This window comes from Carassius auratus, unplaced genomic scaffold, assembly GCF_003368295.1.
Source record: "Carassius auratus strain Wakin unplaced genomic scaffold, ASM336829v1 scaf_tig00216111, whole genome shotgun sequence".
NCBI lineage: Eukaryota > Metazoa > Chordata > Actinopteri > Cypriniformes > Cyprinidae > Carassius > Carassius auratus.
The window spans coordinates 310885-335000 of NW_020528413.1; the positions used below are offsets into that span (position 1 = coordinate 310885).

At 37.9% G+C, this 24116-nt stretch overlaps 3 protein-coding genes across 4 annotated transcripts in view; 2 read left to right on the forward strand and 1 right to left on the reverse strand.

The window, feature by feature from the left end:
* Positions 1-4734: 4734 nt before the first annotated feature.
* Positions 4735-16250, forward strand: LOC113097123 (adhesion G protein-coupled receptor E3-like). Its single transcript, XM_026262323.1, has 16 exons — positions 4735-4756; positions 7884-8063; positions 8346-8402; positions 9257-9439; positions 11690-11721; positions 11936-12013; positions 12151-12340; positions 12677-12796; positions 12934-13109; positions 13189-13350; positions 13433-13639; positions 13717-13949; positions 14027-14093; positions 14175-14266; positions 14351-14513; positions 16124-16250. Exons 1-16 carry the CDS (start codon positions 4735-4737, stop codon positions 16181-16183), a joined length of 2022 nt encoding a protein of 673 aa, XP_026118108.1. The 3' UTR covers positions 16184-16250.
* Positions 16251-16631: 381 nt separating this feature from the next.
* Positions 16632-19917, reverse strand: LOC113097129 (dnaJ homolog subfamily B member 1-like). The gene is made up of 3 exons (XM_026262331.1): positions 19383-19917; positions 17676-18244; positions 16632-17588 (listed from the first exon to the last, which is right to left on the reverse strand). Exons 1-3 carry the CDS (start codon positions 19600-19602, stop codon positions 17355-17357), a joined length of 1023 nt encoding a protein of 340 aa, XP_026118116.1. The 5' UTR covers positions 19603-19917; the 3' UTR covers positions 16632-17354.
* An 816-nt stretch (positions 19918-20733) lies between these two features.
* LOC113097128 (very-long-chain enoyl-CoA reductase) overlaps positions 20734-24116 on the forward strand; it is a 9439-nt gene continuing 6056 nt past the window's right edge. The window contains exons 1-2 of one of the 2 annotated variants that reach the window (XM_026262330.1): positions 20734-20841; positions 22983-23033. In XM_026262330.1, coding sequence (XP_026118115.1) covers positions 20827-20841; positions 22983-23033 — 66 coding nt within the window. In that variant the 5' untranslated portion in view covers positions 20734-20826. Of the gene's footprint in view, positions 20842-22847; positions 23034-24116 lie in introns of those variants that run through there. The other variant, XM_026262329.1, reaches the window with a different exon arrangement.

Below are 24116 nucleotides of genomic sequence, written 5' to 3' on the forward strand. Positions count from 1 at the left end.
ATAGACTGGTGACGTAGGTCTGCGCGCGTTTCTCAATACAAACTGCTGATTAAAAAAATAATAATAAAAAAAAAAAGTACACTGATTTTGGACGTGCATCCTCGGTAGTTAGTTCTGACTTCGTGCATTCGACTGGGGAGTGTGATGTCCACGACAACGCAAGTCCGGTAAATCTATAAACAGCAGCGTACTTGATAACTTCAGTCAGCTCGTCATGGCTACTGCAATTTTCCTTACTGTATATTTACAATAAAACGAAATAGGATATCAAATACCACTGCCTCCTTTCGTTTTCATTTAAGCATAATAACAGCTGCAGAAATGTACTTAGTTCAGGGAAATGTGTATATGCAGCCATTACAATGAAACGAAATATTATATAAATTTGCCTTTTTTATTTTCATTTTAACATATAGATAAATTGAATACAGACCAAAGAAAACCTGTTAGATTTACCCCGCAGCTGAATTATATGTTATGTTTAACCACTAGAGAGACATCGGAGCCAGCGGCACATATCAGAAGGTCTACCCGAGGTTAAGCTGCTCTCTGCGGATACATGAGGACTGAGCTCCCGCTGATCGAGTGGAGCTCACCGTCTCAGAGATCGGCGAAACACATTTTTTAAATAGGCACGGTCTTTATAAATAAACCATAGATTTGAGTTTTAAACAACTACTTCTCGCCTGAAATACTTTTAAAATTACATTTCATGACACAATAACAGTAATATTTGAAAATGATCCGAATAAATGGTGTTTGAACTCAACCAATGCTGCGTGAGATCGTTTTGGCTACTGCAATTTTCCCCTCAGTATATTTACAATAAAACGAAATAGGATTTTAAATACCACTGCCTCCTTTAGTTTTCATTTAAACATAATAACAGCTGCAGAAATGTACTTAGTTCAGGGATATGTGTAATATACAGCCATTACAATGAAACGAAATATTATATAGACTTGCCTTTTTTATTTTCATTTTAACATATAGATAAATTGAATGCAGACCAAAGAAAACCTGTTAGATTTACCCCGCAGCTGAATTATATTTTATGATTAACCACTAAAGACACATCAGAGCCAGCGGCACATATCAGAAGGTCTATCCCAGGAGAGGCTGCTCTCTGCGGATACATGAGGTCTGAGCTCCCACTGATCGAGTGGAGCTCACCGTCTACGAGGTCGGCGAAACACATTTTTAAATATGCGCTGTCTTTATAAATAAACAACAGATTTGAGTTTTAAACAACTACATTCTCGCCTGAAATACTTTTAAAATTACATTTCATGACACAATAACAGTAATATTTTGAAAATGTTTATCCGAATAAATGGTGGTTGAACTCAACCAATGCTGCGTGAACTCAACCAATCAGCATGTGTAGTGCCAAAGTCCCGCCCCCGAAAGTTCCGGAACTTTAAAAAAGTACCACCTCGCCAGCAGGGACTTTGTGGGGGGCATTTTTTTACCCGGAACTTTTATTTAGTTCCTGGTTCCTGCGTTGGAAACACACCAAGTACCGGACCAAGTCCCTAGTTCCTGGGTAAAGTTCCTGCGGTGGAAACGCGGCTATAAAGTGGAACTTAGTCATTTTCCAAAACCGCTAAGTGTAATGGAGGCCAGTGAGTTAGTGCTGTGCAGGTAAACTTCCCCGATCTAAAGAGATGCACTAGCAACAGATGCTAGTGGCTGTAGCCATTTAGCCTCCTTGTTAGAGGGGACCCGGGTTCGAGCCCCGCTTGGAGCGAGTGCGAGGAGTGTCAGAAAGGACCCGGGAGAGAGGGGTTACATAAGCAAATATATACAGTTTCAATACATACCACATAGAGACGCTGTTGTAGTTGTTGCTGCTGCTGCTCTCGTTCAGTTTCAGCCTCTGGATCATAAATATACACTGAATCTGACTGTTAGCCATGGTTTGTTTTGGATGATGGTTTTGTCCTCACGGTAATGTCACAGCTTCCAAATGCTCTCAACGCAAAAGCTTACTCGCGCTCGTGATTCTTTAGCTCCGCCCACACGTCACGCCTCCAGCGGCTCGTGTTTTTCAGAAAAAAATCTGCACAGACTATTTTTCTCTTATAAATATAATAAAACTAAAGACTTTTTGGAGATATGAAGGATGCAGTACTACTCTATAGGTACTCAAGATTAACAGGAGATTGAGTGAAAATGAGCATTTCACCCCCCCTTTAAGTAAATTTGTTCAATGTATTAATGTTTGTGATAAAAATATTAGTTTATAAACTTAATAGTAGTTTGCTAATTTAAGGAAGTCAGTTCCTAAAAAATGAAATTAGTTTTAATTTAGCCCATGGTATTTTTACAGTAGAATACTGTAAACTAGACTACAGTAAACAACTGCACAATTAACAGTGAATTGCTAGCAACAGTGTTGCCAGTATTTTACTCTTAATTTTCAGGGCAAGGTTTTAGTGTAGATGTTTGACCTACAGTAACCAGACGGCAACAGTGTTGCTAATATATTACTGTAAAATTGTCTGGGAAGGTTTAACAATGTGAGGCATGAGATGTTAATTTATGTTTATTCGCATTAAAACTAGTAGTACAGAGGAAGAAAAGATAATGGTGTTTATACCAGCATGTTTCTGAACCGTCCCAGAAGCAGCGACAGATACAGTGATCTGTCATGCCACAATAAAGACTGTCAAAATGCCATTTATTGTTTGAATTTCCCAGGGGAAAAAATGCTGTATTTGTTCGGTACAACCAAAAGACCCGAACCGAAAATATTTGGTACTACGTCTACCATTACACACCTAGTATTCAGTGATGTTAACTTTTAAAAATGTAAAAGATTAGATGGCCAATAATTTTCTCGTATTAAATTTGATAAAACATTTATATTACTTTCAAAAAACTGTACACAGTACTGTCTGATTCTTTGCAATTACTGAGAAACTACTGGTAAATCATAAATGGTTAATGTTTGATCAGATGACGTCAAACATTCTTCTATTCCTGGGTGGATTTGCATCTTTGATGCAAGATGTAAAGTAGTGGGCATATCTGTGTTTATCTAGTCTGAGCAGAATGGAAATAAAATGATAAGGTTTTTCTCCAGTAAAAGGTGAAGATCTGGGTCCAAAGGTTTAATGCATTAAAAAATTTATAGTGTCAAAGTCTTCTTATGATCACTTTGGATTATAAACAGAGTGAAATTCACATTCAAATCAAATCAGTGATAATTAAGATTATTCACATATAATGTGATCATCTGCAAAGACTTGGACTCTTGGTATCTTGATATCTCTCCTGGTGTTTTCCAAATAAATAAATAAATTGGTTCAGTGTTTTTATGAAGACCAGTTTTTGATCACTTTTCTAGCTGAAGTCATTGAAGATGGATGTGGAGCTGTTGTAAAGGAAATGAGCCAAACTGGTCTTTGTATTCGTGTTGGTTTCATATAAAATCATCTTGGTGTGTGTTCTGACTTTGTGCATACATTTGAATACAAATTTTAATTTGAGCAGGAGGAGGTTACAAAATGTGCTTCCTCAGGCATAACGTCATATAGATTCATAAAAATGCTATATAAATTTCTGAAGCAAACATTTTCATGTAGTCGGGTGAATATCAAATCAAGAAAAACGTACACCAGGTAAGATGCTATTGAAAAATATCTCAACTATAAATTACTTTTAGTTTTGATCTTTATTAGCTGTTTGTGAGGAAATCCTCATCTACAGATCATCTAGCCTAATCTCTGGTATTCATTATGATGATGAACTATCATCATAATTTTCAAAACAATTATACTGCATCATGTGTACTTAATGGATTAATGTGTTAGAGTTTTATTCTTAATAACAAAGGTAATATAAAGTTGTTAATATCGAAGTTGACAGTTTTGTTTTGTTTTAAATTGAGAGAGTGAACTGTCACAAACAATTTCAGGCACTTCTTTACAAACCCATACCATTTAGATCAATAGGTCTAGCTGTTAATGACTAGTTTTAATTATGGTTATAACTATTTTGCAATGCGGAAATAAAATATTTGTGTGGCTTTCAATTTATTAGTCGCTATAAGGTAAATAACAAGTAAATTAATTTCAATAAACGGTAAAACTACAAACCAGTGTTGATTTCCTACACTATGCTGACCCCTAAACCTACCCCACACCTGACCCTAACCTCAACCAGTGAAATTGACTGCATGACAGGATTGGACCTGAAAAGTCTGGTAATAAAAGTTGTAGTTCAGGAGATAAAGTGTTAATAAGATTATGTGATTGTTCCATAACTCCCCAAATGGACCTCTTTAATTTTTTAATGTTCTTTAATGTTATCCTTTTTATGATTTTTATTTATTTATTTTTATAGAAGCATTGGTTCAGGCACCGTTTAGACACCGGTATCGTTTTAAAACTCAATTGATACCCAACGCTACCTGGGACACCCCCGTTGTTTAAAACAAAGCGATATAGTGAAATCTCTCCCCTGCGCTGCACCAGGACGGCTTGCAAGGAGAGGACGTGGGTGGTCCGAACACCACTGGCCATGAGCCTTTGGCTCTGCTCTCACGGATAATATTTATTTATATAGCATATTTATTTTCAACTACAAACAGTGTTTTATTTGCTAATTAAAATGTTTAAAGAGTTTTCCCTCTTTAATCTGTAATGAGGGAATGTCCTCTTATTTTTATTTATTAATTTATTTATTTTAGATAAAGAGATAAAACACACTGGACAGCCAAAATTTACAATGGCGTCTTCTTTTCATAAAGGTGAGTATATTGAAGAAGTGGTTCTCACTGCCCTAAAAACTATGACATAATCTGCATTGATATTATTAATGTCACAATCTCAACATTGCAACTGAATCCATTTTTTCTCCCTTAATATTTTATAACAGGTTTTACAAGAGCACAGACTATCTTCTTTGTTATGCTGTGTAAGTCTGATCAGTTTTATTGGTTGTGGCTTATTTTTTGTGAATGCAACAAAAACAGGCCCACAATGTGTTAGTTTAACAAATATAATGACTAATTTGATAAGGTGTTTCTGGTCTGAATATTTTACTGTTTAAATTCTATCCAAAATCAACTAAGATGCTTAATAAGCATTTATTTATTTATTTTGGACCTGCACAGATCTAATGATCCTACAATGTAATTGATAATTTTCTGGGGAGTAACAGCTTTAAATGAATCCCTTAATGTGTGACACACTTCATTCAGATGCTTAAACTGTGGCTTTAATGTGCTGAAAAGCAGAGAGTTTAATATTTCCGATATATATTGCACAATTTACAATGTTTTAATTAACCAGTATTCTTTCTTTTCTTCCTTTATCTCAGATGTCTTTACCTCTATAAGACAACAAGAGACAATCACAGTTGGTAATGTATAGTGCTGTGTTGTTTTTGATTTTTAGAGGTGTGTTGAGCTGATGTACAAACAACCAGTTTTCTTAGCCCAATGCGATAGCATTAACCCTTTGTGCACACTATGGGTCTAAAGTGACCCGACTGCCTTTTTATTTTATACATCTTTGCAAGAAATGAATTTCATCATTGAGTATTCCAGAAATTCCTCATTTAACTTATTCCAGGGGCAGCCAACATCATTCCTGGAGAACCAAACTCAGAGTTTATTTCCAACCCTAATTAAACACACATGAACAAGCTAATCAAGGTCTATAGGTCATTACAAAGCTACTAGCGGGTGAGTTTTTATCAAAGTTTGGAGCAAAACTCTGGCTCTACAGGATCGACGTTGGTCACCCCCGGCCTACACCAAGTTAACTGTACAACACCCTGATTACACGGGTGGTGTGACCAATGCATGACAGCTATTCGTCAATGAGCTGGTCAAAGCTTGTCGACTGAATGTGTCAATCTTAATAAGTGCTAAAATAATTATTTTAAAAACATGTTGTCTTTTTTCTTTTGTTTTATCACATTTGCGTTGAGGTAATTTATTTTACCCGTGTGTATAAACTTGACATAGTGACGCAAAATAAAAGTAAAAATTCAAATAATTATTGATGTTCATTGAAAACAATATATTTAGAATATTCTTGCATAATTGAATTCCTAGATAAGGGAATAGTAAATGCTGAAATAAACTGATTTCAAAAGATGTTATTTTTTTTTAATGGCGTGTCATGCATGAAATAACATAGGAAATTAATGTGGGTAATTTTAGACCCATGTTGTTCATTAGAAGGGGTTTGCATAACTTGAGCATCAAAGGATGAAGTCAAAATTTCAAGAGGAAGAAAATTCTCTCTGGGTCAAAATGACCTGAACACAACCTGAAAGTTAAGTATGTTTCTTGGACTGGTTTGGTTTAGTTGGTAACGTCACCAGGCATTGGTAAGAATGCACAGAAGTCCATGAGTCCAATTACTGTTTTTAATAAAGCCAGCTGACGTACACAATGCAGCTATGATTGTGTATGGGTTTAAAAATGTGTTTGGTTTTCTATATTAAAAACAGAAATACAATAATAAATTCACAGCAATGAATGTCAAACAACACCTATATAAAATATACAAACACATGAGGAAACATGACTACGTATACATAATCGATTAGTAATGTACACAATCATCATCTTATAACTCCTTCTCAATTACACATAATCTTATCAATCCACACATATGGCTCACTGACATTTGTACAATGTATACATTAAAGTTTCGTATTTGGCACCTAAACTCTGGAATAACCTACCTAACATTGTTCGGGAGGCAGACACACTCTTGCAGTTTAAATCTATATTAAAGACCCATCTCTTTAACCTGGCTTACACATAACACATGTGCTTCTAATATCCAAATCCGTAAAGGATTTTTAGGCTGCATTAATTAGGTAAACCGAGAACACTTCCCATAACACCCAGTGTTCTTGCTACATCATTAGAAGAATGGCATCTACGCTAATATTAGTCTGTTTCTCTCTTATTCCGAGGTCACCGTAGCCTCCAGATCCAGTCTGTATCCAGATCAGAGGGTCACTGCAGTCACCAGGATCAAGTACGTATCCAGACCAGATGGTGGATCAGCACCTAGAAAGGACCTCTACATCCCTGAAAGACAGCGGAGACCAGGACAACTAGAGCCCCAGATACAGATCCCCTGTAAAGACCTTGTCTCAGAGGACCACCAGGACAAGACCACAGGAAACAGATGATTCTTCTGCACAATCTGACTTTGCTGCAGCCTGGAATTGAACTACTGGTTTCGTCTGGTCAGAGGAGAACTGGCCCCCCAACTGAGCCTGGTTTCTCCCAAGGTTTTTTTCTCCATTCTGTCACCGATGGAGTTTCGGTTCTTTGCCGCTGTCGCCTCTGGCTTGCTTAGTTGGGGTCACTTCATTTATAGCGATATTGTTGACCTGATTGCAAATTAATGCACAGACACTATTTAACTGAACAGAGATGACATAACTGAATTCAATGATGAACTGTCTTTAACTGTCATTTTGTATTAATGACACACTGTTTTCCTAATGAATGTTGTTGAGTTGCTTTGACACAATGTATTTTGCTTAAAGCGCTATATAAATAAAGGTGACTTGACTTGACTAAAGTAAAATAAAATACAGTAAAATATGAAATATTATTCACAATTGTTATGCTGGATCGTTGCATCAAACTATGGGGGGCGGGACTATACTGCGCTATTAATAATTTACCATCCACCAATAAGATTAAAAACAATTAAAAAAAACAGTAAAACTTAGCAAACCTTTTTAGCTCTATGGTTAAACTCAAGGTTGGCAGTTCTGTTTCCCATACTATAATAATTTGTTAATTATGTTAATTCTTAAGCTGCATTTCTGAAAATATTTTATAGCAACACAATTTTCAGAAACGTGATGATGTCTTTTAAATATTTTCTTAACAGCTAATCTGTCTGACCCCTGCTACAACTACACTGTGCTGGACAATCCATGGAGAGCCACCAGTAATACACATGATTCAGTCAGGAGTGACACCTCAGTCTCCTGGAGCGGCTGGTATCGTCTCTTCATTAATGGTCTGAGCACTCACGTCCCAGACACATGTGTTGCACGTGGTAGCTGTGGTACATTTATTGCACTGTGGATTCATGGTGGACACCCAACAGCAAAAGATGGCGTTGTCACTCGAGATGTCTGTGGTTACTATGAAAATTACTGCTGCCATATCGGGTCTTTTCCCATTAAAGTCAAAGCCTGTCCAGGCAATTATTATGTCTATGAGTTGGTTAGTCCAACTGTCTACAATTCAGCATACTGTGCAGGTAATTATATTCACATGAGTTCTTTCTACAAATTCATGATATTTGTGTCTCTATTCATTAATCAATATTCAACCAAAATTTCAGATGTTAGCAGCTTTAACAGCAGCTCTACAACCATCCCACCAGAAACCATCTCAACTGGTAATGTAACACAATGTGACTCTATTGGCTTATTTTTTGGCCTGATGAATGTGCAGATCTGGACTACTGAATAGATGTGTGAGTGAGCGTGGTTGTGTCAGTTGATGAAAATGTTAGAAATGTAGATAAGTTTACAATACGAACAATACAATACGATACAATACAATACGAACTCCGCTTTCATTTTATTTCTCTTTGTAGTGTTACAAGCTCTTTGTGCATAGATAAGATCCCTAAAGTTGCAAAGACTAAAGTCTCAAACCCAGAGAGATTTAAATCCTGGGGTTAATTAGGGTTAAATCCTGTAAGAGAGACGTCAATAGTTATGCAACTCCAGTAAGTAAAGCTATCAGCTATTTTATTCACTTAAACATCGGATAAAGTGATTATTTTCTCTTTACTATATGATGTCAATGTTTTTTCGGTGAGTCCGAAATAGAAATAAGAACATTACCTGCTTGACGGAAAGGGTTGCCAGGTGTTCACAACAAAATCTTCCCAGTTGCTACTCAAAATTAACCCAAACTAACTGCATTTTGAGGGGGGAGGGGGGTCACCCTCTAAAATTCACATTATTGGGGTCGCTTCAACCTGCGACAACAGGGATAATGTAGCCCAATTTCACAGGGAAACCGCGGACTTGGCAACACTGTGGATAGTTTAGTAATGGATAGTAATGTCAATAATGGACACAAGCCCCTGCTCAAAATGTGTAACACCATGTAACCATGTAATACCTAATAATGTAGTGTTCTTAATCGCAACAGCTTTGTCCACTGAGGTTACGGGGAAACAGCTATAATTCATTTTTTTTTTTTTTTAAGCAACACGTTTGTTTAATGTTTTCATAACAGCTTACCCCACTGTTGACCCCTGCTACAACTACACTGTGCTGGACGATCCATGGAGAGCCAACAGCAGTCAGCTATCAAACTCCCAAAAGTGTGACCAGTCAGTCACCTGGAGAGGCTGGTATCGTCTCTTTATTAACGGTCTGAGCGCTCACATCCCAGACACATGTGTTGCTCAGTACAGCTGTGATACTAATATCCCACTGTGGATTCGTGGTGGACACCCAACAGTTCAAGATGGAGTTGTCACTCGAGATGTCTGTGGTCACTGGAAAAGTTACTGCTGCTATTACGGGTCTTACCCCATTAAAGTCAAAGCCTGTCCAGGCAATTATTATGTCTATGAGCTAGTTAGTCCAACTAAATGTTCTGCATACTGTGCAGGTAATTATATATGCAGGAGCCCTTTATTATTTGTGTGATTGGTGATTCCTTAATATTCATAACTCTTTTTTTTTCTAGCTCACACAACAGTCGCTCCAGAGACTGGTAATGTAGCCTGATGTTTCCTCTGTTGATTGTGTTTCAACTGAATGGTTGTAGATCTGTAGAATTTAACAGAAATTAAAATGTAGAGTTATATTATAAAAGATGAACATATGGATTCTTCCTGAAATAACTGTTCTGATAATAATAATTCTGTTTATTTATTCATTATTTATTTTGTATTATATATATATATATATATATATATATATATATATATATATATATATATATATATATATATACAGTCTTGTTCAAAATAATAGCAGTACAATGTGACTAACCAGAATAATCAAGGTTTTTAGTATATTTTTTATTGCTACGTGGCAAACAAGTTACCAGTAGGTTCAGTAGATTCTCAGAAAACAAATGAGACCCAGCATTCATGATATGCACGCTCTTAAGGCTGTGCAATTGGGCAATTAGTTGAAAGGGGTGTGTTCAAAAAAATAGCAGTGTCTACCTTTGACTGTACAAACTCAAAACTATTTTGTACAAACATTTTTTTTTTCTGGGATTTAGCAATCCTGTGAATCACTAAACTAATATTTAGTTGTATGACCACAGTTTTTTAAAACTGCTTGACATCTGTGTGGCATGGAGTCAACCAACTTGTGGCACCTCTCAGCTGTTATTCCACTCCATGATTCTTTAACAACATTCCACAATTCATTCACATTTCTTGGTTTTGCTTCAGAAACAGCATTTTTGATATCACCCCACAAGTTCTCAATTGGATTAAGGTCTGGAGATTGGGCTGGCCACTCCATAACATTAATTTTGTTGGTTTGGAACCAAGACTTTGCCCGTTTACTAGTGTGTTTTGGGTCATTGTCTTGTTGAAACAACCATTTCAAGGGCATGTCCTCTTCAGCATAGGGCAACATGACCTCTTCAAGTATTTTAACATATGCAAACTGATCCATGATCCCTGGTATGCGATAAATAGGCCCAACACCATAGTAGGAGAAACATGCCCATATCATGATGCTTGCACCTCCATGCTTCACTGTCTTCACTGTGTACTGTGGCTTGAATTCAGAGTTTGGGGGTCATCTCACAAACTGCCTGTGGCCCTTGGACCCAAAAAGAACAATTTTACTCTCATCAGTCCACAAAATGTTCCTCCATTTCTCTTTAGGCCAGTTGATGTGTTCTTTGGCAAATTGTAACCTCTTCTGCACATGCCTTTTTTTTAACAGAGGGACTTTGCAGGGGATTCTTGAAAATAGATTAGCTTCACACAGACGTCTTCTAACTGTCACAGTACTTACAGGTAACTCCAGACTGTCTTTGATCATCCTGGAGGTGATCATTGGCTGAGCCTTTGCCATTCTGGTTATTCTTCTATCCATTTTGATGGTTGTCTTCCGTTTTCTTCCACGTCTCTCTGGTTTTGCTCTCCATTTTAAGGCATTGGAGATCATTTTAGCTGAACAGCCTATCATTTTTTGCACCTCTTTATAGGTTTTCCCCTCTCTAATCAACTTTTTAATCAAAGTACGCTGTTCTTCTGAACAATGTCTTGAACGACCCATTTTCCTCAGCTTTCAAATGCATGTTCAACAAGTGTTGGCTTCATCCTTAAATAGGGGCCACCTGATTCACACCTGTTTCTTCACAAAATTGATGACCTCAGTGATTGAATGCCACACTGCTATTTTTTTGAACACACCCCTTTCAACTAATTCAACTAATTGCCCAATTTCACAGCCTTAAGAGCGTGCATATCATGAATGCTGGGTCTCATTAGTTTTCTGAGAATCTACTGAACCTACTGGTAACTTGTTTGCCACGTAGCAATAAAAAAATATACGAAAAACCTTGATTATTCTGGTTAGTCACATTGTACTGCTATTATTTTGAACAAGACTGTATATATATATATATATATATATATTTGCTAGGTTTAATGTATTATTGTCTTCATGCTGATTTCTTTCATTGCAGGTATAAATATAACGCTGCAGGAAGGATGCACTGTAAGTTGAGTTTCTGAAACTGAGGTTTTTGAGTTTAGAGCTTCTATCAATTATAGTGCAGAGAGCAGTGAACTAAGATGTGCATTGTGGATATTTTTATATTAATTTGACTTTCTATTTATTCTTTATTCGTGCTTAAACTAATTTTTGTTTGCCATTAATACATAAACCTGATCAAAATCATCAAATTCTGCTTACACAATCATGATTTCAGGAACAGACTACTCTAGAATGTCTTCAAAATCTTCTTGAGCAGATCGAGAACATCACAGTTCAAGAGCTTCCTGTGAATGTAAGTCTTCAAGAGAAAAATGATAAATTAAATTTAAATCTCGAAAGAAAATAGATGATCGACATAGCAGTGCAGTCTCGTTTGCTTTCTTTACATTTACGTGTAAGGTAACTGTATTTTTCTGTTCAATAAATTAGACTGTGATGGACATTTTGAATATGGTCTTCAACACTGTAGAGAAGATTTTAGAGTCATTATCATCAGCAAGCCCAGCTGAACTAGCCTCCTATGGAAACCGTGTGTTACAAACCAGTGAGAAACTCATCTCTACATTAGTGAAGCCGACAGACACAAATGACAGTGTCAGTTTTACTCTCGCTGCTCTAGGTAAGTGGAGAAACAGTTATTATTAATGATGAAACTGAGATTACATATGATGTCCATGACTTTTTAATGTCTATAAAGCAGTGGTGGATCACAAGTGGCAGAAAGTAACAATGCTGAATGCAGCACAGAAACTATTTAATTGTGTATCATTATTAACTAATTTAATAAAAGAGTGCAGGAAAAAAAATATATTCTTGTATTGTGCTCTGTCCCATTAGAAAGATGTCAACATAGGCAGGTCAAGTGACATATTCATGCTTAAAAACATGTTCAAAGAAAATATAACCCAGATTATATGAAATGTTTCTGAAATGTTTCCCTTGTTTTTTAAACCAGAGGTAGAAATCTTCATGGTTGGACCAAATGTCACCTTAAAGAAAATCCCTCGACTTGAAACAACAAATTCCTCTGTGGACATCGATCTCATTGGAATCGCCAAGAACAACAATTTAACAAGTATGTGAAATGTTATAGACAACATAAAAGATGAAAAATTGAAGAACAAGACATATGTACAACTAAATAATGAAGAGTTTTCCATTGTTGTATTTCACATTACACATCACATTTCTGTTTCTGTAACTCAGGATCAGCTGCTGTGGGTTTCGTGAGCTATGTCACGATGGAGAATCTACTGAAGCCAGACTTCTTCAACACATCAAATGACACGATTAAAACCATGATGTCCACTGTGATCTCAGCTACTCTTCCCAAAACCACCAACACTAAACTCACCAAACCAGTCAACTTCACCTTCAGACACATCAGAGTGAGAGACTGTAATGTGTTTGTCCAACATCTGGAAACATCTAATATTCAGGTTTCTAATATTTTCTTCATCTTTTCAGGAGTTTGATCCCAACGGTTCTCTGTCCTGTGTGTACTGGAATATCAGCGAGTGGATTGTAGATGGTTGTTCTGTTTTAGAGACCAACAGCAGCCACACTGTGTGTTCATGTGTTCATCTGTCCACAATCGCTCTCATCATGCAAACCAGCCGCCCACCAGAGGTACTGAACATTTCTAGTGAACTAGTGAACACTGAAGAACAGCACAGATTTGGCGCTCATGTTCTTTGACATGTTTCCACAGAGTGACCCACTGCTGGATCTGTTGAATTTGGTGTGTGTGATCGTGGGGCTGGTGTTCTTCAGTTTGGCCCTGTTGACCTTTGCCCTTTGTCAGTGGAGCCCTGGAGTGAATAATGTGGCTCGAATCAACATCTGCATCAGTCTTCTGCTGGCTCACCTTCTGTTCCTGCTCACACAGCAGTTCTTGAATCTCATACAGCGTCAGAAGGTGAGAATGATGAAGAAGCCCTACAGCTCAACACAGCCTCACTGAGAATCATCATAACCCTCTCTCATGATCTCCAGGTGCTGTGTGCCGTGATCGCAGGCCTTCTGCACTTCCTCTTTCTCTCCGGCTTTGTGTGGATGTTCATTGAAGCTGTGCTGCTCTTCATCTGTGTGAAGAACCTATCACAGATCAGCTCCAAGAAGAGGGAGGTGCTTAGCAGTGGATTCCTGTGTGTGATTGGATATGTGGTTGCTCTGGTTGTGGTGTGTGTGTCTGTCGGTCTGGTTCCTGAAGGCTACGGCAGCGAACAGTGAGTTCAGAGAGTTTTTTCCCCCTCAAACTGTATCATTCCTTCATGAACTCCAAACTGTATCTTCTTCCAAACAGCTGCTGGATTAAAACAGATAAAGGCTTCATCTGGAGTTTTCTGGGACCTGTTTGCATCATACTTGCAGTAAGCATGTTCCATTTTCATGATTTTTAATTGTATTACAAGGATAACATGGTGATTAATTATTGTTTTTCTACTTCGCAGTTAAACGTGATACTCTTTATCTGCATCATCATCTGTCTGAACTTATCTCTCACAAAACTGAACGCTGATGTTTCGCAGTTGAAAAAAAACAAGTAAAAAATAATAATAATGTAAAATAATAATAGTATTTTTATTATAGCCAATAAAGATACATTATCTCTGTTCCTTTCTCCTAGGACAATGGCATTTAAAACTCTGGGTCAGTGTGTGGTTCTTGGTTGCCCCTGGATTCTGGGTTTCTTCATTAATGGCAGTGAGGTGCTGGAGATCATCTTCGTGATCTTGAACTCCCAGCAGGGAACCTTCATCTTCCTGATCTACTGTGTCCTCAATAATGAGGTCAGACATCACATACTCCACCAAACAATCAGCTTTACCCACTCAGTCTTTTTCATCTTCTGAAATTAACCAGTTGGGTAAATATATCACAAACAGGTGCAACATTTATTTCAATATTATTTTACAGAAAAATGACTAAGCATTTTATTTTCCCTTTTGGCAAAAAAAAAAAAAAAATGTTTTAGTATATCACAAGAGCAGTGATTAATTATTCATTTTCAAAATGACAACATTCCCAAAAGTTAAAGGTGCACTAAGCATTTTTTCCACGTTTTTTTTTTTTTTTGTAAGCACCAAAACAAACACGCACGTACCCCAGCAGGACCTCACACATATTTTGATATCCCCGCCCCACTCGCACGTACACAATCCTGGCATAATGACATACACTGAAGGGAAGATGACACACAAGCTTATTCAAACAAACTCAACAAAATCTGTTACTCACCTATCAAAAAGAAACGACACAACCTCTGCATCCGATTCGAGCCCTTCCTGCTCCTTGAGTTCTCTCCACCGCTGGAAAGCTGCTCCAACATTTACACAGATCCTACCTCTTGCCTAACGTGATTTTGCTTACAGATTGACGTGAAATCGTGACCTCCCAACAACCACGCTATCTTAAAAAACCCAACATCATGCTAAGGTTGCTTTCAAGTAAGCGAACGAATCCGATGCTTTGAAAACATCTGTTTTGCTGGAAGGGCAAGGAGTAGCAACAGGACAACAGTACAGAGACTGACAGGTCTGATGGAGGGGCTAACGGGATATTTTACAGGAAAATATTAAAACGGGAAGACAGCGGGAAAAGAGCACAAATACGAGAGGACTCTGAAAAAAAAAAAGCGGGAGGGTTGACAGCTACTAACTACACTTTTGAAACACATAGTTAAAAGTACATGTGTGAATCGTTGTTAGAACTAACGAATCAACGTTACGTGGAGCGCAGCTTACCTTTGTCCAGAATACTGTATTACTGTATGCTGTTTGTCGGCTTTATGATCTGCAGCTCCTGAACCCATCCATTTTTGAACCGCACATGAGACTCCAATGACTTGTAGCTTCTGAAGTGTAGGCGCTCCCAAAACAAACAAGAGGGCCGAAGATATCTGTAATGCAAAAGTGTGGCAGCAAGTCATCGTCGGTGCTCCATATGGATCCAAACCGTTAACCGTGCTGATTTTGTCCACATACCGGTCCCTAACATCCTTCTACAGGGATACCCCTAGCATATCCCTATAAATCCCACAACATTTTCGCGATTTTAACATCTTTTTTTTCTCCCAACTCTGCTTCTTCTCGTTCGACTTGCTGTATGTTTACATTCGCCAGGCCATCAACATGGCCGCCACGTCCCAGAATGCAACGCGGCGCCCAAGCCCTATATCCTTGCTGTTCACTCAAATTGAGCGTTCCTACAAGACACGCCCCTTACTGCTGATTGGCTGCAAGTGTGTTTTGGGACTCGGTCTGACACTAAAAACACTCAACTTGCTTAGAGCACCTTTTAAGTTTAATACAGCACCTTTTTTGTTGTTGTTGTTGTGAACCTGGATATGTTCTGATTTTTAACCAATGTTAAAATTGAATCACGTCTCATTTTTGTCCAGGTCAGGCAGCAGTACAGGAAGTTCTTCAGACGACTTTTCTGTGGACACAAAAAACACTGAGAACTACAGCATTGTGTTCAGGAAATTAGTGAAGTGCCATTATTATAAAAGTGATTCATCATTATTCAGATGTTATATTAGTCTCAAATATAAATTTCACTACTTTTTTTTTCTTTTTCATTTTACAAGTGTCATTTCTCTGATATTAACCTATAAAATGATCCATACTTAATGTTTTGGTGAAGGGTCTGTTATTATTGTTTTAGAGCCCTGAATACTTGAAATAATATTATAGCAAGTTAAAGAATGTAATGTTTTTATTATTGAAAAAAAAAAATGTAAATGTAACCGTTTTTCTTATGTTCTGTTAAGCAATCAATTTATACCCTTTATTTAAAAAAAAATATTTGGCACCACAGTATCACACAAAACCAAGTTCAGCTACTGCTTTTATGCAAGATTTAAAAGAGAAAATGAGAAGAGTTATAGAATAGAAAAAAAAAAAAACTGGGTGTCCCACATACAGTTTAATATCAACAATGTGAAGCAACAAATTCACTTTCACAGAGACAAACGTCAAAACAATTCATAACATCAGTTAAGTAACAGAAAAACAGTCCAATGTCTGACATGAGTACTCCTTTTTACATTTATAAAAAAAAAAAAAAAAATCTAATTTCTTCTGTAAAACTGCTGTCCAGGTGATTACTTAGATGAGGGATGATCCAAGCAGGGATCACTTTGGGCCACCACTTCATTGTGAATGACTTTATGACGTTACTAAACGTCTATATTAGACTCTAATGGAAGAACAATTACAGGCAGCTTTCACAGAAAGCCTTTCCTGAGGGATCACGTTAGAAAAGAAGCCACATGTATCCCCAAACATCACAACATCCTCTACTGTCCATCTCTGGAACAAGTCAACAATGTAAACTTAGACATGTGTAGTGCACAACCAAACACTGGCCCAGAGCCCACAGCTGGAGACTTTGTGCTGGACTAGACCCAAAGGAAACATGAGTTCATGACACCGATAGATAAACCAGTTCAGTCCAGCTATGTTTCGGTTCAGATAGTCTCTCAGTGGCAGTATGTTATAGAATAACAGTTTTGTTTTGCAGCAGCAAATGGGCAGCTTATTGGGCTGAGCTCAAATTTTCATCTTTAAATGCTATGAAACCAAAAATCCCCAATAGCAATGGCTCCAGCGTTGTAATACATAGGCAGCTCAAGGAGACGGCAAAACATTTGCGATAGTGTCTTTGGCACTCTGACTCAACCTTTCAGGAAACATGACCTCGTATTCAACAACCAAGTCCCCGCGGCGCTCTGGGGATTTCGGAAGAGGGAGACCCTCCCCAGTGACACGCCGTTTCATCCCAGGACGAATTATTTCCTGAGTGGTCAACTTAATTTTGCGACCATCCAGTGTTGGGACGTTGATTGCGCAACCACAAAGTGCCTGAGAAAGTAGAGAAAAAAAAAGGGATTAGAAAGATGCAAAGAGATAACAAATTTAGATTAAGAAACCTTAAAATCCCTGTCTTACCTCTTTGAGTGTAATTTTTGCAGGATATATAACATCTGATCCGTCTCGTTTGTACACGGGATGTGGTTTATCTTTCACCACAAACACTATGTCTGCAGGGATGTTTGTTGGCGTCTCATCACCTTCCCTGGGGAAAGTTATCTTGGTCCCTTCCTTCCAGCCTTTCTTCACCTCCACGGTAAGAATCTTGTCCTCAGTTCGCGTTGTTCTTCCGTCGGGGTTCAGGCGTTTGCGTGAGATCTTCATCTTCTTGGTGCAGCCAGTGAACACTTCATCTAGACTGACCCTCAGGTCGTGGGTCACCGGAGGGTCCTGTTTTTTCTCCAGTCTCCCGCCGTGACTGCGTGTGTTAAAGGAGCGGGGGAAACCGCCCATGCCACCCATGCCAAAACTGGCAAACGGGTCATCGGTTTCCATATCCTCATCCATGCCACCATTGCGTCCGAAAAAGTGTTCGAAAGGGTTCTGTCCTCCAAAAAACTCAGAAAACATTGCATGAGGATCGCCTTGGAAAGTGTAGGTGAAATTACCGCCAGCACCTCCACCGCCGGGGACGCCTCCCTTCAGTCCTGTGTATGACAAACACAGAGGTCACATAACAGAATTTATGACATTTACTGGTTGCAAAATCAACACTATATAGAGCAAAAAGTGTTCCAAATTTTAAAAATAATAACCTTTTGAAGATATCACTGATCATTTGTTTTACCAAAGTAAAAGGAAACGTCTGTCTTAAGTGAATTTTTCATCTCATTTTATTTTTGGATTCATTTAAAATGCAATAAATCTGCTATTATTTTAATTTTCCAATCTGTTACACATCAGTTATTTTTTTTAATTCATAATTTTATTTCAAAGCCAAATTATTTTAATCTTTTTTTTTTTTTTTGATTAGCTACGATAACATTATAAGGTGTCATATGGTCATGTTACAAATGCTTGCGTCTAAGATGTACCCCACTTACAGGGCATGTCACATTTCAATTACACTTGTTGAGGGTAAAGTAAAAAAAAAAATAATAATAATAATTATACACCGTATTTTTGCAACAAATCGACATATTTGTAGTAGACAGGTGTGGAATTACTGAGGATAAGGATTTACACAAACTGAGAAAGTAAAAGTGTTAGGTTGTATCCTGTTCTCCCCTACATTTTCTTCTTGGAAAAGATACAAGTCTAGGGTTGCGTCCAAATTTCTAGAATGGGACTCAACCCAAGGGCGAGCTGGCACTAAACACACAGAACTGCTGACAGCACGCAGACGCTCCGCCTCTTTCTACCACGTGACCATCAGAATATTCCAGCAAGAGCGCGCTTCCACAAAGCCCCAGTGAGGCAGCCAATCAGAAAGCAGCATGACAATCGTTTCTATTTACAGTAATGTACAGACTTATTAACATTACAGTAGTTTCACTTATGGTTTTCGCTCAATCGAGAATAAACTACAGTTATCTATTATATTCAATATCGTGTACGTTATACAAAATCTCATACAGAAAAAAAAAATCCTAATCCAGTCAGTAAACTCATATAATCTATAGTCGGATAATCTCTGAACACAGACGGACACGACAGTTTAAGATGTGAACTGTTATATGATTTGACACAAATTGCTAAAAATGTCTAATCTGTGTCATCAGACATGTCAACGCTTTATAGAGTTAGAAGCACAAGTGACACACACGCTTGCATCATTTTACTCACCTTCTTCACCGAATCGGTCGTAAACGTCTTTCTTCTTCGGGTCGCTCAGCACGTCGTACGCCTCCGCGATCTCCTTGAACTTGTCCTCGGCGCCGGGAGACTTGTTTTTGTCCGGATGGTACTTGAGCGCTTGTTTGCGGTACGCTTTCTTGATCTCGTCGTCAGATGCGCCTTTCTGGATCCCCAGCACACTGTAATAATCCTTCCCCATCTTCACCATTGAGAGTTTCTTTTCTGGTCGATAATCTTCAGAAGACAAACAGCGGGCTCAGAGAAAGTCCTGCTTGCGTCGAGGCGGTTGTTTATCCGTCTAGTTCAGTTCACAACAACTCTAAACAAATCTTTTCTAACAGCTCGTGGGCTGATTTCATCGGAGAGCTGTTGTCCCGTCCACCTGAGGTGTTCTCTGTGCCCCTGTGTGGCTGTGGTTCCGCCCTATTTGAAACGGCGAGGAAAGATCGAGAAGTTTCTCAAAGTCGCTGGCTGTTTTTCACACTCGAGCCACGTGGATGTGCTGCTGCTGTTGCTCCACCCGTAGAGCTGCTGCTGGATAGAAACGGTCAATTCAACACGTAACTTAAAAAATAACAATAATAATAATAAATTAAAAAACGGTAATAAACGTGTTTGCGTGACGTCATAACGGACGCTTCTCATTTAAATAGCCATTACAGCTCTGAGCGCGTGACCGTCTCTATCCAAAGACAGATGGTCGATTCTTTTAGTGCATACTTTTTTTGTCCATTAAATTTATTTATTTAGCTACTTATTACTCGATACATGTATGATATGTTATAATAGATTTAAAACTTTCTTTGTGCGTATTTAACTTACTTTTTTTTTTTACCCCTAAAAGGTTTGATATCAAGTTAATTTGCCGAATACTAATTGTATTTGTAAAACTTTATAACTTAATTATATGTTTCTGAGCCTCTGTTTTGTCTTGTCCCTCATCAAGACAATTTGTGAGTGTGTGTATATATGGATTCAAACAACCGATCTATAATAGAGATCAGTGATTCAAACACATTTTCAGTTTGCTATGGACAACTAAGTATATATATATATATATATATATATATATATATATATATATATATATATATATATATATATATATATACACTATGCATACAACTGTATAACTGTTTTATAACAAAGAATCGTTGTGCTCACATTGCTGCTGTCATCATTTCCACCACACACAAGCGTTGTTTAGAACAATCGAGTGTTTTCTGCCGCATCAACACTAGGTGGCGCTCGTGGTGTTTATTTAACGCATCTTGGTTCTAATCAGTCTCTGATTGGTTGGTTATAAGTCGTCTCTGATGGGTCTCACCCAATGACGCGCTCGAGCGCAGATCTCTGTCTGTCTTCCGCTCTTCTTGATTGGGCCTCGCGCTCGTCTCTCACCTGACCTGGATAAGCCATTCAAACTGCAACAATGAAGCATTACGAGGTAAGACATTGTTACTGGTTTTTCAGATTTCATCAAATCGCATAAGCGTTCAGAGACGCTTTTCCTGATGCGCTTCAGATCGAGAAGTGATCGTGCTGTATGGAAATGAATGAACTGCATGCGTTATAATGACACGACTGAGGCTGAAGATGAGAGAAACGCGCCACAGTGTGACAGCACTCGGCCTGAGAGGAAGAATAACGAATAAAACAAGAAACGCGTTAGATGACAGATTATAAAGAGCTTGAAGCCTGCCTCGATCCAGAGTCTCAAACAACCCATGGCCCAGATTACAACACAGTATGTGCAATAGGAATCTCGCTTGCGACATAATGCGTCCTCGAGGGAAGTCTAAAAATCAACGGCATTTCACAAACGAGATTTATTTTGAATGGGAACCTCATGTGCACTTGACTGACTCATTCATTCAAGCCTAAGCACCATTAAGTTATGTTTTCTGACTGTGGGTGTCTTTGATTGTAGAGAATTAAATCACAGCTCTGCTCTCCATAAACCCGGAAGTAGTGGATGCTTCTGTGTTTAAAACTGTTATTGCACATATAATCTGGCCAGTGGATATGAAACGAATGGCTAAATGAATATGAGTAGTTTTTAAAGACATTGTACACGGTGATGCAACTCTCTTGGCTTGCTGAACATGTGGAACAGGTTCGGTCAAAGTCGCGTTGATAAGACTGACATGAGCTGTGTTTGTGATGATCACGAGAGGGCGCAAAGAGATTTTAGGATATTTCGGGTGTAATTCAGAGCAGTAAAGTAACTAATAGATTAAGAAATGAACCGAGAAAGATACAAAAACCGACGTAATTACGCATAATAATTAAAATATATACATGTCTACTACTAGCGAAGTGAACTCACGCGCTTCTTCAGACAAACAGGAGTTACACAGGGATCCTGTCAATGTATTCCACCCACTGATCTATATTATAGATATATCAGTGATTCCACCCAGTTCTCTTGGTTGGAGTTTCTCTCATTGGCAGTGGGTATTTATTTCCTCCAGTATCATCCGCTCGTGCCTGCCTTTCTAAGTTATTAATAATCTCTCTCCCCCTTAAAACAGCACGCGCTACCGAGATTGCAAATATTAATGATGGACGATTTGGTCATTTGTCATGAAATGGCCTAATTGATATATTTCATTATTTGTTTATTATTCTATTTAACAATTTTAATCATGTTTTTATTCCATTCAGTAAAACTGCAATTAAGTTATTTGGATTAGTAAAAAAAAAAATGCAGCAAACTAACACAAAATTATCTGTTTTTGCCGATAAACACACACACACACACACACACACACACACACACACACACACATACATATATATATATATATATATATTATAATATGTATGTATGTGTGTTTGTATATATATATATATATATATTTATGTGTATGTATGTGTGTGTGTATGTATATGCTCCCGGGTAATTATTATTATAATTTTTTTGGAGAATAATTTTTACATAAAGTCACTCTGTGTGTGATGTTGTTGGGTTTGTGTAAATATTGGTTGTCTCTACATGAGGAGATGGCTGGACTCTGTTACACGTGTGTGTGTGTGTGTGTGTGTGTGTGTGTGTGTGTGTGTGTGTGTTGGGGCGAGCTATAATTAGCACATACTGGGATGACTGGTGAGGGGTCCTGTTTCCTCTGGAGGTTCAGAAGTAAAATCGAAAAAAAGAGAATAAAGTTAATGTGAGTGAGAGAATGAGATACCAGTTTTGTCGATTTGTTTACATGAGTTTTTAGGGGGTCCGGGGACATATGTGTTGATGAATAACAAGAGGGGGACAACACAGACATGGGAGGGTCGAGTCAAAGAAAGAGAGAGAGAGGGGTGGGGGCACAGACAGAGAGATTTATTTCCACAGCTGACATTTAAGCTCCCGTCCCACACTCGTTTTTGGAGGTGAGAGGGAGTAAGAGAGGAAAGAAGTGAAAGACTCAGAGAAAGTGGACAAATTAAACAGACAATATGGACACCTTGGCTTTAGAGGCCACACAGCCCAAAAAGGCTCAGAACGGAGCCGTGTCACTCCTGCCCGGACCCCCCACCCCTGCCAAACGCAAACCTGCTAAAAAGACTAAGAAAGCTGTGGTCTTTTTCGAGGTGGAGATTCTGGACGCCAAGACGAAGGACAAGCTCTGCTTCCTGGACAAGGTACGAGAGATTTTACCCTCATTTTCACTCTATGCATTACTTGACTCCAAATCATCATTTACATTAAATTAATTCATTGAGCAGACGCTTTTATCCAAAGCAACTTGCAGTGCTTTCAGGTTATACTTTATTTATTTATTTTCTTAAACCGTTTCGCATAGCATTAATATTCTATAGCTATTTTTAAAACTTTTTTTTTCTGTCTTAAAATGTTATTTTATATTTAATGTTTCAGTAATTTTGCTGTGTTTTTGTATTATTTAGTACTTTGACTTCAACTAAATGAAAATTAGAAATGTAGTTTTGGCATCCATTCGAAATAAAATACATTTTTATAAAATACAAAATCAGTTTATTTTGAGAAACTGAAATGTTTTGCATCAGTTTTATTTAACAATGTGCTGCAGAGAAATTTATGAAAATTGCAATTAAAAAGCTCAATTGCGTTTAAAAAAGTGTGAATAACTTCAAAGAAATGTTGTTAACCTCATATCAGTGTTGGTTATCAACTATCCATGTACAGATACTGGCTGGTAACATTAGCTTCAAGTCCGTTCTCTCTTTAATAACTCTTGCTCATGTTCAAATGAAAGCACATGTTTTTCCCGCTGTAAGACGCTCATTCCTAGAGCGGTGCTATCTATAGAAACCCAGCGTTGTGGTGTTCTTCCTTTGAGGAGGTGCCTGTCCTGAAGCCTCCAGAATCCCAGGATTATTGAGCATTGCACACGTATGTCCTCGGATTAGCCGCCGCTTCCCCTGTGATGTCACTCTGTCGTCATGACATCACAGAGGAATGGAAGCCTCTGACGATGACATCATTCACAAAGGGAAAGATTCCTAGAGTAGCTCCAAACAACTGAAGATTAAAAGGCTTTTGGAGGGAAAATGATTTAAATTTATACTTAATGATAACGTTCACAGAAATTGCCATTGCATTTATTCATGATGCTTCTAAGTGTATTGTATTCGGAAGTTATATTTTATGATGCATTGTAAAAAATAAAAAATTGCCAAGTGTTAAATGCTATTTCAGCTTTTCTGCTTCAAAATAGCTCTGTGATAATAGCTTTTTTATAGTGT

What these genes read in the sequence shown, in the direction of transcription:
- LOC113097123 (XM_026262323.1), top strand. Translation starts at nt 4,735, where the DNA reads ATGGCGTCTTCTTTTCATAAAG. An exon ending in CTGTTTGCATCATACTTGCA is followed by an intron (nt 14,094 to 14,174) that starts GTAAGCATGTTC and finishes TCTACTTCGCAG; the next exon opens with TTAAACGTGATACTCTTTAT. An exon ending in ACTGTGTCCTCAATAATGAG is followed by an intron (nt 14,514 to 16,123) that starts GTCAGACATCAC and finishes ATTTTTGTCCAG; the next exon opens with GTCAGGCAGCAGTACAGGAA.
- LOC113097129 (XM_026262331.1), bottom strand. Translation starts at nt 19,602, where the DNA reads ATGGTGAAGATGGGGAAGGATTATTACAGTGTGCTGGGGATCCAGAAA. An exon ending in CGACCGATTCGGTGAAGAAG is followed by an intron (nt 18,245 to 19,382) that starts GTGAGTAAAATG and finishes TGTCATACACAG; the next exon opens with GACTGAAGGGAGGCGTCCCC. An exon ending in CAAAAATTACACTCAAAGAG is followed by an intron (nt 17,589 to 17,675) that starts GTAAGACAGGGA and finishes CTACTTTCTCAG; the next exon opens with GCACTTTGTGGTTGCGCAAT.